We start from the raw sequence: 16,139 nt of genomic DNA on the forward strand, positions 1-16,139 counted from the left end.
TTCTTTTTGTTGTTGACTCGTGTCCAACGCATTAATTTTTCTGCACCATCAAAAACGTTTCATTAGGAAGTTTTGGGATGTTTGGGAGGCTCGCAAAGTTCCTAATGCCGTAAGGCATACAGTACCTTCACAAATTTGCTTTCGTTATGGCTGCTTACAGGAAGGTGCATATTCGCAGCGTGCGTTGTTAATTCACACGAAAATGCAATGAAAAGGTTTGTGCTACGCAACCACAAAACGGCGCACACATCGCAACGTTGTCCAGAGTAATTGGAGGCGGCTTTTGTGCCCAGAGTTTCTATCGTAACCATCGTCATCGTAACGAACTGAATATAACCCCAAAAGGCGTGACACACTCGCTCATGAACGCAATAAATAGTATACCTGCCACTTTTCAGCATAACAGAAATCGCAACCGATGAATTTCTCCAAGCAGGTCTTTCTCTTGCAACCCCTTCAGGCGTAAAGAACAAATCCTGGCCTACGCGGGATACAAATTTTCGATGAATGGAAGAAAATTACTCTTACTCTCTAGTCCTGGAATGAGAATCCCGCCCACTAACCAGCTTGTTTTTACTATTAGTTTTTTCCTGCTCTTTATCCAGCTTCTCTTATTTAGTTACTATAACGCATATCTGAATATTGGGAAGGTATGGCTGTGGGAAATCTACCAAAATATCCCTCCGAGTCTGAACAGACATAGCCTTACTGTGGCGTGCCTGCTGCGTGCGGTGTTTAGTTGAAAAACGGGGTGGCGGCACAGGCAGAAGTGATTACTGGCACCCTTTGTCTTGGTTGGCATTATCGTAGTACACATAACCGCTATCGAAACAGAGAACAAAAGGGAGGAGCTTGGCGCCGGTCGTCCCTGTCTACTATGCGTAATCATGGGAACGGCAATTAAAATTAGCAGTTCGATATCTCGGAGTCCGGATGCACAAGAAGAATTCTGACGAATGAAACTGCGTCGAAACACGATTTCGTCATACTTTTCAATGCAAACATGCCTGCTTACTGCAGCCACTAAAACATTATTAGTTTTAGTTAATTAGGACCCCGACATTAATAATTACCACCTAATTACCACCTTGGCGCATAACTTTACTTTAGCGGTGGTCTTCACGTACATCTAAGCGCCATACTGAAAAAAAATATCTGTTGACTTAACTTTGATCACCCGGTATATCACCTGGGCAAAGGGCGACCAAGCAATTAGTTGTGCTGAGAGGTGAAGGCAACTTCAAGGAAATTGTAGTTGCGAGGTGAAGCATGGCTATGTACGGAGGGAGTATGATTACTAAAAACGGCTCTAACTCTGTTTATTGCAAGCACCTAGAAACTAATTATATTACAGTTAGTCGCTAAGACGACTGTAACATTACGCAGAACAGCTTCAGTGGTCATAATTCACAGAGTGGCCGTTAGGGCGCTGACTTTTCACGTCGAAGCGGTATACATCTAACCAGCCAAGTAAATTTTCCTGTCCGCGTCAGCAGAGAACTCTCAGGCCAAATGAAAGAAACCATTTGCGCCTCCAGGAATCGAACCTGGACCCGCATAAAGGAATACGAGAGACATTCATCTTAGGGACTCAGCAACGCCCACACGAGAAGACGGTCGGTGTACTCAACGAGCACAGCGCCGGGTCGCCATCAGCGCTCATTAAACGCCCCAGAGTGATGTGCAAACCACATAGTATATGGTAACGGTGTTCACGTGGTTTGCATTAGCGGCGAACTGAACACAGTCTGGGGATTGGGAGGGCGGGGAGGGCGCTTCTCGTGGGCGACGCATGAATGAAGAGTGAGGAGGAGGCAGCGATAGATGACGCCAAAGCCACGCGTGCCGCCCGCCTGCGTGCCCTTCGCCAGACGCTCCTCTCCGTTTTTTCTGCCGTCGCTGCTGCGTTCGGACGCCGCCCCCCCCCGAGAGAGAGGTAGAGAGAGAGAGAGAGAGAGAGAGAGAGAGAGATCTTTATGTGGCTCTTTGGACGTAGCCGCTGGCTTGTGCCGGGCGGCTACATCGGCAGCTCTGGTAACCAAGGAGGTTTGTACCTGTAGGCCTGAGCTCCCCAGCGCCCCCTCCCACTGCTCTTCATAGGAAATTCGAGGAAAGGAATCTTTCGGACACCCCCATAAGATGTGGGGAACGGTGGTGAGGGCGCGACATGCAAGGCATTCTGCGGCAGGGTATAGTGAAGTGTGAATTCGGTGGAGTAAGGCGACGTCACCTGTGTTCTTCGGAAGGTTGACGTGATCCGGGGAGTACCTACCGCTTTCGATGCGGTAATAAACGGTTATTTCTTTGTACGTAAGGAGTCGCTCTGGCGGATCTGGCCCCGTGATAGGGTTAGAAGCTTTCCCTGGCCGGGCTTGTGAGCCCTCGAGCGGTATTGTGGACAGCCTCATTACCAGCGAGGCCAGCGTGCTCCGAAGTCCAGACAATATATGCCGTGAAGTCGGGTGAGTGGCACCGTAGAATTTTGGATGCCTGTGGCGAAAGATAGCCGTTGGCAAAATTTTGAATGACCGCTTTGGAACCCGAGGTTATTATCGAGGGAGTCGGGTTTTGGGAGTGGGCTAAAGCTATTGCCGCTCTTCCGCCGCGGCAGGATGGGGAGTACTTAAGGCTAGGAGGTCAAGGGGGTGATTATCAGGGTCGTTACTAACTGCAATGGCGAATGAGGCGTGGTGCCTGTATTCTGCAGCATCCCCATCGACCACGTCTGATCGAGCGGGAGTCGTTTTTGGAAAGTGCGTGCTCTTTCTCCTGCGGCTGGCATAGTATATGGGATGAATGTTGTGGGGTATTGGTTTAATGATGAGCTTTGTATGGGTTTCACAAGGGGAGGGGGAAGTTTTTACTCAACACAGTCGCCGGAGAATATGGCTTCCAGTGGGAGTTTTAAACAGATGAACTGATTGGAAAAGTGGGCTTCAATAAGCTCCTTTGCAGTATTGTGCCCATCAAGGCTTTCGAATCTGGCAGTGGGTGTGTTGAGCGGGAGGTGGAGGGCAGATTTGTATGCCTTTCCGTTGAGCTGGTTCGCGTTATCTAATTCAGTGGCATTCGGGTTCAGGCACGGCAGGGAGTACGTGATGCTGCTAACTTGGATTAGCGCCCGCGAAAGCCAGGTAGCGGCTGTCAGTCTCTGGTTTCACTTTCTGTTGAGCCACGTAAGTGACGCCGCATGGGTAATTGTTGGAGATGTCGTTTACACTTTGCAGTCCAACCAACTTTACAGTGTAGATGAGAGCCCAATTTTTTAAGTGGCCTTGTTCTCTCATATGTCACAGGCATGAAGCAAACGCGGGGGCATAATGCACAACTGATGCAGGCAGGGACATGAGCTTAAATGGCCGCAAGGGCAACGTTGTCCAACTATCCTGCTAGAGTGCACGTCGGCCACTTTCTAAATTTTCCTGGCCCATTTGCGCCTTTTTTGGGATACGTCCATTGGAATATGCCGTTTTCATTGCATCGTCCGTCTGGCCGACTCCCTCACTACTCGTGTTTCAGCGAAAACACTGTCGAGAGTAACCGTGAAACACCATCATACAAAATGACAATCCAGTGTGACGTCATTTTGGAGACCATGGTGCCTCCTCTTCTTTAATTCTCTAAAGGGGACGGGCAACCGATTTTAACAGCGTCAGCTTTTTTGTCCGTGCGGATCGTTAACAGAAAATTCCGCTAGTCGAAAAGTAGAGAGGAGTAAAATATTAGGTCAAGGTGTGTGAGGGAATGGGAAGAAAAGGCAAGGAGCCCAAAAGAAGGTGCTAGGAGTGCGCGCGTCAAGCAGAAAATTGGCCGCGTATCTGCTTCTCTAGTTGTAAATGCCGACAAAAGACGATAGTCTGTCGACATTTCCCAAGTAAATGCATCCCTTCCCCTTACGCAGCGCTCCTCCCAAGGTAAACGCTACAGGTTTGCTCCCGTCAATTCAAATTTACCACGGCGTTCCACTCCTCCAGGGCGGGTGCCTCGATGCTGCCGTACGGCGGAGACGCGCGTGAGTGGAGGCGCCCTACTTCAACGTTTATAGAACCACGTTGCCCTACTCCACATGCGTTCGAAGCATAACATGGAACCTTGGAGCCTTTGGCAACTGTTGCCGCTTGATTTCTTAAAACGTCGGCAGTAGCTATAGTGGCGCGGGTGACAGCAGTCGACGGCGGAGTGCATTTTTTCTCCAGTGGATGAAGTATTTAATTCCGCCGAAATCAAGAATCTATGATTTTTTTTTATAAATGAACACAGCAAATATCCCTTCTGTATTAAAATGTTACCTTATATTTGTCTAATGTCTTGTTCTTGAACAATGTTGACAAGTATAAACATTACACCGGACTTAAAAGTGTAGATTTGGCTGTGACTATATATAAGACTATTGCGCAGACCTTGCTTTACTTTGGCCAGATGGCTGCATCGAGTCACAGACAGACACACACAGATTTGTGGAGAATGGGCTGTTTGTGGAAAATTGTGGAAAATTACAACAATTGCGCCAAATGGGCATACAGAGGAAGGAAGATAAATAATGCGCAGTTTGTCAGTTTGCGCACTGTTTGTCTTCCTTCCTCTGCATGTCCATTTGGCGCAATTGTAATTAGAAATTTCTGGGTTTCAGTAGCCAAAGAAAGACTATCGTCTTTAAAACGATTCCCGTGACCGGAACCTAAACTGGCTCCTCCCTCTTGTTATGACACCGGCGTCTCTCCGATTGTGCTATCATCGCATTTCGGGGCGCACAGCATTTCCTTTGTTGTTCACAGCGGGGGCGTTGGCGTTCGGCCGAGTTGAAGTGAACTTTGACTTTGGACTTTGGCAGTGTGCATTTTGGACTTTATGAGGGTGGATTGTAGATGTTGAGTTAACTCAGTTCACACGAAGAAAGCTCCGCTTTTCGACCATCTTTCTCCTTTGGAAAGGAGCATGCCACTGAAAAGCCAAGTTAAAGGGACGGGCAGCCGATTTTTGTCGTGTGTTTTCTTTATCCCAGATAAAGGGGCATCACTGAAGGGGCACCTTCACCCGAGAGGGTTTTGCCGACAGAGCCCTGGAACTTTCTCAATTGTAATTTTTAGATCTCCCGCCAAAACGAATGCTGGTGAGGATGACAGCGAGCCGACCGGCGAAACAACAGTGTGCAGCCTTTCCTATCCCTTTATGCCCTTTTTGAATCACGCGCTGAAAGCGGCGGAGTTGTTTGGACACGTACGCAGCGCCACCTTTCGGACTCAAAAATATTAGTGCAACATAAAATTGTTTCCGCCTGCTTGTTTAGAAATTCCTTGCAGTTACCTCAGCGTATACACAGTTTACAGAGCGGCGGCCTGGGCGCAGCCGTGTTGGATGGTGTGACGTCACTCGCCATTGCTGGCCTTCAAGAACTCGTTTTCTGCCGTGGCCTTCTACGGGGCCGCGGCACAGTGGCGAGCACGAGGCCACTTTATCGTGCAATTATTTTTCGTTTCGCTGGGCATGGCCACTTATCGAACGACTAGATATTGTGCGCCAACTTTCATAGTCCGTAAAACTGGCCCATCTAGCTGCTTAAAGCGCCCTTCCTACTGGTGCCCGTCGACTAACACCTATTCACGTGTTACATAGCTGGTTGGCGGCATATTTATTTTCTATTTACATGTACACTGCAACCATATTTATCCGGGGTCGGCAACTTGCGGCATGCGGTAAAGTATTATGCGGCCCCCGGCACGGCAGCAGGACCCCCTCCCCAGGTCACATCCTGTATAGCTGAACGCTGGCATGACCATTTTAACCTCAAATGGGGTTAGACAGGCACAAAGGGAGACCCAGATAGCGTATTCGCTTCCTTTCTTTGGACCTGTCAAAAAATTACCAGTGACTTAGCCCGGCTATGCCAAGATATACGTAGTGTGAGCTAATGTTCAGCTCGTTATTCTTAAGTTTCCTTGTTGTCTAGGATTAGCTGATTATCATGCTTATTACTGCTAAAACGATTTACAATCCGATCCAATCCTGTCCCTCGGCAGCGGTTCCAGCGTACGAGCTGTGCAGCCATGAGACGGCACTGCTCCTCGCGCATGCGCAGCACGGCTCTCCAGGAGCCGTGTGAAACTGCTCAACCTCGGCCAGTGTAGCGCACGCTACAAAACGCCCCCCCCCCCCTCCCCTTGAAATGATTGGCCGTCCGGCACTTGTCCTGTCGGCTTCATGGAACTAGGCCTTCCACCTCGAAAGGTTGCTGACCCGTGATGTAACTGAAACGGCTTTGAGCCGCTGGATGGCCCACTTTTATCTCACGGGCATTTGCGCATACGATCGCAGACGGATTATTAACAGTTCGAAATAACGTCGAAACTGCAGCCTCCGGCGTCAGGCAACTGCCGCGACTGCTTACGGTACTGGTTGCGCCAAAGCGCATAATACAGACCTGCAGTCCGGCGAAACACATGCAATGCTTACTGAAGCACGTTTCTGCACCCGTCACTGGTAAACAAAATGGGTTAGCGGCAGCGCCGAACGGCGGGGCTCCGGGGACGCCGGCGGTGCGATGAAAGGCGTTTGGTGCACTTAAACGCGACACCAGATGTTCTACTCCATGCAAAGCTAATATGCGCCAGAGGAAACTAGAAAATCTCTGAGCCATTACTCCTATCGCCTGACTGGTTTCGTCGCGATGACAGGCACTCAACGCGTAAACGGTTCAGGAGGCATACTTTAGAACTAGCCTGCTGAGGCAGATCGGTGTGCTTGGCGAGAGCCTTCCATTACGGTCTAAAAAAGTCGTCCTTGCCGATGTCCTTGGGGCAAAATTTTTCTGATGGAGATTGGCAATTCAGAGCGCCCTGGTCTCCGCGTCCCGCTCACAGTACGGAAAGGGGCGCATTGCAAAAGGCCGCGCAAACGGAGTTTATTCGTGAAGTTGGGGCGAGGGAGACTCGCATGGTGATTCGTCCCACACATTGCGATTCTGATCGCAACTGGCACATCCGTCTACGGCGCAAGGTTTCCCCCGTGACTTCCACATTTTCCAACTGCGCACTCCGCGGAGCTCCATGGCAGCCTACAGCAGAAACCGAAACCGCCCGTGTTAAAGGCCAGTCATGGCGAGTGCGGCGCTAGCGTCACCTGTTGAAGGCCTGCCCAACTGCTCTCTGTAAACTGTCTATAAAGCGCTGACTATCATGAGCTAGAGAGGACATGCATTCCAGAAAACTGGTTGTCTGTCCCTTTGAAGCTAGGCAAAGACAGCTCCGCTGTTAGGTGTTCGCATCGCACTTGCCACAGTGGCCAATTGTTTGTGTAGCATACGCTCCCTATTCCAAACGGAAGGGAATTGCTCAAAACACCTTAAACCGAAGCTGTTTCCTTGATAGGTCCACAGAAGTTTGGAACTTTGAGGTCGGTTAGCCTTACGCAGGCTGCTCAAAGGAATGGTGGCAACCACGACAGAGCCGCGAAGCAGAATCCCTTTAACGCTTTTAACTGTACGTGAGATGAAAAATTTATACTTAAGAACATGTCGCCAGCTAAATAATTGTGCTCTTTTATATTCCTTTATGCCGTTTTCCAGTCACTTTGAAACCGATGGATCTGTTTGTCTACGTACGGTAGTGTTACATGTAGACACAACATGGCACCACTAAGTGTTCAAAAAGTTTCATCATCACTACCATCAACAGCCTTTTTAATAGGTCCATTGCAGGACGAAGGTCACTTCCATTGAATGTAGCGACAGCTACACTACTCTACCTCGGGCAGTCTTCGCGGGGTGACCAGTTGTGACCTCGAGAGCTAGATGTCAAAGCACATCCCCTTCCGCAAGCGCCCCGGCATGAAGCAGCAGCCCGACGGCGGGACGTATAGGCGGCTGGGGAGAGATAGGCGCGGGAAAAACCGAGACGTGCGAGGGACCCGTGTAGCCACCTGGCAGTTGAAGACGAGGGGGCGGCCACCGCAGCGATAAGCGGTCGCCACGATGGAAGGCACGAGGCCACATGCGGCGCAGAACCATGTGCAATAGAGACAACTCTCGTTATCCACTCGGATTAAGTAAAGCTAACCCATAGCAATTCTTTTTATTTAAAACTTCCTTGCTGTTACGTACCCTTTATATAGAAAGCTGGCTTTTGTTTAGGCACGAGGATATTCAGTCAACAGAAATTGGTTGTCTGTCCCTGTAAAGGTTACCTGAGGCTCACCAGAGGCATTGCCTCAGGCTCACCATTGCAAGGTGCACCAAATGCTCACGGAATAGACGTCGGATGCGTTAACAGAGTAATACTGCCGCAACCAAGAGTCATCCAGGCATCTTGAGTCTGTGTGTCAGGCATGCTAATGCTCTGCTGCGCGATTTCGTCTCTCCCAGCTGGACAACCTGAAGACGTTCCCCAAGTGGAAGAAAATCCTGAACCGCACCCACCTCTGTTTCTCTGTGAGCACTGCCATAAACGCTTACGACACATTGCGAGGGGAACACCTCGACTGGGAAGACCCGCTACTAAGCTATTCACCCTTCCTCGTTCAACGCTACACGAGATTCAGGGTGAGTCAGCGCCCAGTTATATTATTGTACATAACTTTTTTTTTCTCCACTTTTTTCTCTACTTTCTTGCTTTCTTTCCAAATTCTTTATCTGTTTCAATGACCCACCACAGCCTCCCCTTTGCTTTCCGAGGTTTTCTTGGCTGGCAACTCTTATTTCTTTATATATATATATATATATATATATATATATATATATATATATATATATATATATATATATATATATATATATATATATATATATAGCAGATGCGGGCTATTTACACGCTGTGCTTAAAAGCGATCTATTTTCAAAGAATGAGGCGTATAGTCCGAAGCCGAGGATACCAGCGTAGCTCCAGCCAGTCTGTCTCTGCGCGACCTCTTCGTCTTCGCTTCGGCTTGCCTTGCGCGACCCACTGATGCGGCACGTACCCATAGATGAAATGTACGATGGATTGACCACCAGGTGATCCAGTGCATTGCCATGTGAAATGTCAAGAGGGCCGTGACATGACCCCCCTCCGGCGGAGAAGCGCCGCCTCGGTGCTTATGGAAATCGAGGGTCAGGGAACAGGTGCGGCCGCTGAGTAATACGCCTTGAGGCGGCCGACGTGGACGAGTTGAGCTGATGGGTCCAGTGACGGTGAGGAAGGAGCGGCGGGAACAATTTCGTACGTCACAGGTGTGACCATACGCTTAATCCGATAGGGGCCTTTGAAGCGAGGCAGCAGTTTCTCGGAGAGACCAATGCGGCGGCAAGGGGTGCTGACAAGAACCAAGGAGCCGGGCGTAAAGTGGGCGGTGCGGTGTTGCTCGTCATAGCGGTGTTTCTGGGAAGACTGGGAAGCCGCGAGCTTGGCACGGGCAACCTGGCGGGCGACATCAGCGTGAGCGACAGCATCGCGGGCATATTCGGTAACCAGAGGTGTCGCATCAGGAAGTAGGGTATCTAAGGGAAGAGAGGGTTCACGACCGTAGAGAAGAAAGAACGGTGAATAACCGGCGGTGTCATGGCGGGATGAGTTGTATGCGAATGTAACATACGGCAAAGTGACGTCCCAATCCAGATGGTCCGCGGAAACGTACATCGCGAGCATGTCGGTGATGGTCTTGTTAAGCCTTTCCGTCAAGCCATTAGTCTGGGGATGGTAGGCGGTGGTCAGCTTGTGCTTCGTGTGGCAAGAGCGGAGGAGGTCGTCAACAACCCGAGACAGGAAGTACCGGCCACGATCCGTAAGGAGCTGACGGGGAGCACCGTGTTGTAGGATGACGTTGTGAAGCAAGAAATCAGCAACGTCGGTGGCACAACTGGTGGGGAGAGCACGCGTAATAGCGTAGCGGGTCGCGTAATCGGTTGCAACAGCGATCCAGCGATTTCCCGAACGAGAGAGAGGAAAAGGGCCGAGCAGGTCCAAACCGACCCGAAAGAAAGGTTCGGAAGGAATCTCTATCGGTTGGAGCAGTTCGGCTGGGCCCAAAGAAGGGGTTTTCCGACGCTGGCACAGGTCACATGCCGTTACGTAGCGGCGGACTGATCGGTAGAGTCCGGGCCAGTAAAATCGCTTACGTACACGGTCGTAAGTTCGTGCGACGCCAAGGTGGCCAGCCGTCGGCTCGTCGGGCAGCTGATGGAGGACGTCAGATCGGAGGTGTTCAGGAACAACGAGAAGCTCGTCAGGGCCATCTGCGCGAAAGTTCCGGCGGAACAGCACGCCGTCGCGGAGCAAAAACGCGTTCAATGCAGGGTCTGACGGCGTGGTGGTGAGACGTGCAATGATCGACTGCAGAGATTGGTCGCGACGCTGGTGGTCGGCGATGTTGAGAAAGTCAGTTAGTGCAAGGACACAAGAATCAAGGTCGTTGTCAGCTGTATCAGGTTGGTCGACCGGTTGACGTGACAGGCAGTCGGCGTCGCTGTGGAGCCTACCAGACTTGTAGGCCACGGAGTAGTCAAACTCCTGAAGGCCTAAAGCCCAGCGACCAAGACGACCAGTGGGATCTTCCAAGGAAGCAAGCCAGCAGAGGGCATGGTGGTCAGTTACCGCAGAAAAGGCCTTCCGTATAAATATGGGCGGAATTTGTTCACGTCCCATACAAGAGCCAGGCATTCGCGCTCGGTGATCGAGTAGTTCCTCTCGGAAGGTGACAAAAGGCGACTGGCATACGCTATCACTCGTTCGAGACCGGCGTGTTTCTGAACCAGAACAGCACCTATGCCGTGTCCACTCGCGTCCGTGTGGACTTCGGTCGGAGCGGAAGGGTCAAAGTGCGCCAGAATAGGTGGATTAGTGAGGTGATTGACGAGTGTTGAAAAAGCGGAAGCTTGCTCAGGGCCCCAGGAAAACGGGTTATCGTGCCGAAGCATATCCGTGAGGGGCCTGGCAATTTCAGCGAAGTTCTTGACGAAGCGCCGAAAGTAGGAGCAGAGCCCCACAAAGCTTCGAACTTCTTTCACCGATCGAGGAGCAGGGAAGTCTTTTACGGCTCGTATTTTGTCTGGATCAGGTTGGACTCCGGTAGCGTCGACGAGGTGCCCAAGGATCTTTATTTGGCGACAACCGAAGTGGCACTTTGACGAATTTAGCTGAAGTCCAGCTCTGCGAAAAACTGCCAGGATGTCGGAAAGGCGATGCAAGTGTGTCTCAAATGTGGGAGAAAAGACGATAACGTCATCCAGGTAGCATAAGCATGTCGTCCATTTAAATCCCTGGAGAAGAGAGTCCATCATCCTTTCGAATGTGGCTGGCGCATTGCAGAGCCCGAACGGCATGACTTTAAATTGGTACAGTCCGTCTGGTGTTACAAAAGCGGTCGTTTCGCGGTCCATGGCGTCGACTGCAATTTGCCAGTACCCTGATCTCAGGTCAATGGACGAGAAATACGACGCGCCATGCAAGCAGTCGAGGGCATCGTCAATTCGAGGAAGTGAATAAACGTCCTTCTTGGTTATTTTGTTTAAATGTCTGTAATCAACACAGAATCGCCATGAGCCGTCTTTCTTTTTGACCAGCACGACTGGAGACGCCCATGGACTAGAAGACTGCTCAATAACATCTTTCCGCAACATCTTCTTGACTTCCTGCTGAATGACGGTACGTTCGGAGTGGGAGACACGATATGGACGTCGGCGGATAGGGGTCGCATCACCAGTGTTTATGCGATGTGTCACATGGTAAGTCTGGCCCAACGGACGGTTGTCCAAGTCGAAAATGTCCCGATATGATGCTAGGAGACAACGGAGCTGATGGGCTTCCGGAGGTGGAAGGTCCGACGCTATCATGTCCATAAAATCAGTGGTAGTTCGCGAAATGTCCCGTTGGCTATCCGTAGAGGATTCAGAGTCGTCAGTTGTCACCACGGAAACTTCGCATTCAGCCAAGGGGATCAGTGTAGCAAGCGACATTCCACGGGGAAGGACTTGGGTGGAGAAACCGAAGTTCAAAAATGGGAGGCCAATTTCGTTCTTCGCGACAGTCACGACTGTATAAGGATGGGTCACGTTGCGTTCAAGGAGTATATCGGTGACGGGCGAGACAAGGTAGTCACCATCTGGAACTGCCGGGCCCGACGATAAACGCACGTAGGTCATGGCCTTGGGAGCTAATCGAGCATGTTCGGCGCCGCAAAGCCGGTAAGTGGGCGTGATGTCATCAAGGGGTGTTGTGGGCAGCTCAAGACGTAAAACCCCGGCGGCGCAGTCAATGAGGGCGGCGTGTTCTGTAAGAAAGTCCAGTCCGAATATTATGTCGTAAGGACATGTGTCCAAGACGGTGAACAAGACAGGGGTGTCGTGTCCGGCAATTGCGACGCGGGCGGTACACATTCCGGCTACGGTGGTCATTCCTCCGTTGGCGACTCGTACAGCACGGCATATCGCGGGCGTCATAACTTTACGAAGAGTGCGGCGAAGGTTCGAACTCATGACTGAAATATTGGCACCTGTGTCGACTAAAGCACTAACACGAACCCCGTCAACGTGAACATCTATCAAATTCGGTCTTGAAACCGAAGTCAACAGAGGATTTGCAGGCCGGGTCGTTAATGCAGCATCACCTCCGGGAGCTGCACTGGCTAGTTTTCCGAGAGGGAGGCCGAGAAAGTGGGCGGCGGAGTCTGGCGGCGGGGCTGCGGCGAACGCGACTGGCGACGCTGAGGTGACGGCGAGCGGCTACATAGGTTGCGTCGTGTGTTGTGGGGTGCGAAGGGCTGCTGAGGACGTGGCGGAAAACGTCGAGGGTAGTCGTCGGAGTAGCTGTTCTCGGGAAACCGTTGACGGCTAAATGGCGACCAGCTGCTGCGGCAATAACGGGCGACGTGTCCAACGCGATGGCAGTTGAAACAGATGGGGCGGTCATCGGCTGTTCTCCATTCACCAGGACTGCGTCGTCGGTAGCGCGGTAGAACATCGTAGCGCTGCGGGACATCAGTACGGGGCGAAGGGGTACGGAAGCCGTCGCAGGGATCCTGGCGTCCCAAGGCACAAACTGAGTGAAGGCCCAGGGACATGATCTCGTCTCTAACGACGGCTTGGATGAGAGAAATCGTGGGGCCGTTCCGGTCGTGCGCGCAGTGCTGAGCGATTGGAGCCATAGCCTCGATCTCACGGCGTACTATTTTCGTCAGGCTCTCAGTCTGGGCCTCCGTGCTAGGCGTCAGCGTTGTGCGTGGTGGCACCGACACATCTTGACACGACGACGTTGCCGCCGTGTGAGGCAGCCGAGTAAACTGGTGGGCAATGCGGCGGCATTTGGCCTCCTGGAAGCGTCGGCATTCGTTAAGAATGGCGTCGATTGTAACGGCATCCTTACACATCAGCAGATGGAAGGCGTCATCTGCAATGCCTTTAAGGACGTGGCCTACCTTGTCGGCTTCCGACATTTCGGGATCAACCTTTGCGCAGAGGGCCAAAACATCGTGTATATACGTGATATACGATTCAGTGGCGGACTGGGCGCGCGAAGCGAGCTGTTGACGTGCGGCGAGCTGGCGACCCACGGGGCTGCCAAATATTTTCCGCATCTTTTCTTTGCAAACGCCCCAGCTGGTCAACGTGTGCGCTCGTTGGTGTCGTACCAGGATTTGGCTGTGTTTCGTAGATGGTAAGGTAGGTTAGCCAGCATTATTGTACCATCCCACCTGTTATGGGCGCTGGCACGTTCGAACATGCGAATCCATTCTTCCACCTCGGTGTCGTCCTCACCGGTGAAAAAGCCTGGGTCAAGGGGCTGAGAAACGATGATGAGGGGCGCAACGGGTGCGGTATCGTTGGCAGGAGGCATCGTGCGTCGACGAATGTGTCGCCCACTTCGAAGATCCGTGGTGTGGTGTTGCTGCGCTGTTGAAAGGCACAGGGACGGGAACCGCAACCTCCACCAAAAAGATGTTACGAGGCAGATGCGGGCTATTTACACGCTGTGCTTAAAAGCGATCTATTTTCAAAGAATGAGGCGTATAGTCCGAAGCCGAGGATACCAGCGTAGCTCCAGCCAGACTCTCTGCGCGACCTCTTCGTCTTCGCTTCGGCTTGCCTTGCGCGACCCACTGATGCGGCACGTGCCCATAGATGAAACGTACGATGGATTGACGACCAGGTGATCCAGTGCATTGCCATGTGAAATGTCAAGAGGGCCGTGACAATATATATATATATATATATATATATATATATATATATATATATGTATATATATATATATATATATATATCTATTGATACGAGGTAAAGCTGTATTTACAATGGTGTACTTACAATACTCATTCAGTAGTAGTAGTATAAACGTTTATTTGCCATAAATAGTAAAGGAGCGGAGGATGATCTCCTGCGTTTGTCTTGAGGTGATCGCCCCCTTTAGTTGGCGTCCCTAGTCCGGGATGCCATGGCCTGCCGCAGCACGAAGAGCCCGGTTCACCAGACCACGCTGGTTCTCCAGGACCGCGCTGGTTAGGACGGCCTCCCACTGCTCCGGTGATGGCGCCAGGACCTCCGGTAGTTCCTTGACGCCCTTACACTCCCACACCATGTGGTATAGGGTGTTGGGCGTTCCGCTGCAGAACTGGCATTCGAAGCTGTATAATGTGGGATACATCATATGCAATTGTGTGGCATGTGGTAATGAATTTGTCTGAAGTCTTCGTAGTTGTGTTGATTCTTCTCTGGTGAGCATTGGATGTTGTGGAGATGGGTATTTTCTTCTTGTAAGCCTGAGGTGTTCCAAGTTGTCTTTGCTTCGTTTAGCGATGGGATGGCTGTGTGGCATCCCGGGCAAGACGTGTGTTCCCGCCAAGGCAACTGCCCGGAGAGAGGGGTCTCGGGCTACGGCGTCGGCCGCTGCCTTACCTTATAGGGACTCGTGCCCCGGTGTCCACACGATGTATATGTCTATTGGGTTTCGGCGTGCTTGAGAAGTCTTGGAGAATATTCGAAGCGCCGTTTTAGAAATTCGTCCTTTTTGGTAATTCCTGCAGGCTGCTTGCGAGTCCGCGAGCACTGTGATTCGCTCTTTGGTTTCCGGCACTGTGCTGACGGCAAGCGCAACCGCTGGCTCCTCCGCCAAGCCCGTGTCTCCCGTCTTGATTGTTGCCGATGATAGGTGGAAATCTTTGAAGTCTACAACGCTTATTGTATGGGCTCGTTTATTTATTTCGATTGGATACACTGCCGCATCAACGTATATTGAGTTTTGATCGTTTCCGTAGGATCTGTAGAGTGCTTTCGCTCTGGCTTCGCGATGCTTCTTGTGGTAGACGAGGTGCATGTTTCGTGGGATGCTTGCTACTTAGATGTGCGTCCTTAAATCAAGGGGGATGCGTTGCTTTTGGTGTTCTGTTTTTATTGGGCCCTGATAGTTTAGGCGGCACAAGGTAGCTCTGCCCGTTTTTGTAAGCTAGAGCCGTTCCAGAGGGCTTGCCCGGTGCGCTTCTGTCAGTTCTTCCCACGTATTATGCGCACCTAGTTGCAGGAGTTTTTCGGTTGTGGTTTTGGCCGGTAATCCAAGCGCCATCTTGTATGTTTGTCGAATTAAAACGTTTAATTTTTCTTTTTCTGCTGTTTCCAGTCCAAGTTAAGGGGTTCCGTAGGTTATTCGACTTATAATTCGTGCCTGGATCATTATTATTGTGTCTTCTTCTTGTAGCCCGTGTTTTTTGCTGGTCACTCTTTTGATCAGGTGGGTGACCTCGGAGAGGGTAGACTGTAATTTTTGGAGAGTGGCTGATCCCGCGCCGTCCTTTTGGAAGACAAGTCCCAAGACTCTCAGCGTGTCCACCTTTGGGATGACGACCCCATGAAGCGTCACTTCGTGGTCGAGGGACTCCGGTGGTGATCGTCCTCTTGTCCGTTTCTTTAGTATTAGAAGTGCTGATTTCTCCGGAGCTTGGGAAAGGCCACAATTCCTGAGGTATTGTTCCGTGTGGTTTACTGCTTCCCGTAGTGCATCCTGTTGTGTGCCGGCTGACCCTGTCGTCGTCCAGAAAGTAATATCATCTGCATATATGGCGTGTAGAAGCTCTGGGATAGTCTTTAGTGATTCTGGTAATTTGATCATTGCGAGGTTGAATAATAGAGGCGAGATCACTGAGCCTTGGGGTGTTCCTTTTGCTGGTACGTCGAATTTTTCGCTTTG

At 51.1% G+C, this 16,139-nt stretch overlaps 1 protein-coding gene across 1 annotated transcript in view; it reads left to right on the forward strand.

The window, feature by feature from the left end:
• Nucleotides 1-16,139, forward strand: part of LOC144139675 (uncharacterized) — a 52,400-nt gene that overhangs the window by 16,631 nt on the left and 19,630 nt on the right. Inside the window, exon 3 of the mRNA XM_077671964.1 lies at nucleotides 8,357-8,533. Coding sequence (XP_077528090.1) covers nucleotides 8,357-8,533 — 177 coding nt within the window. The remainder of the gene's footprint in view (nucleotides 1-8,356; nucleotides 8,534-16,139) is intronic.

Source organism: Haemaphysalis longicornis, unplaced genomic scaffold (genome assembly GCF_048455015.1).
Source record: "Haemaphysalis longicornis isolate Haplotype H1 unplaced genomic scaffold, Haemaphysalis longicornis Haplotype H1 scaffold_5, whole genome shotgun sequence".
In the NCBI taxonomy this organism is placed as follows: domain Eukaryota; kingdom Metazoa; phylum Arthropoda; class Arachnida; order Ixodida; family Ixodidae; genus Haemaphysalis; species Haemaphysalis longicornis.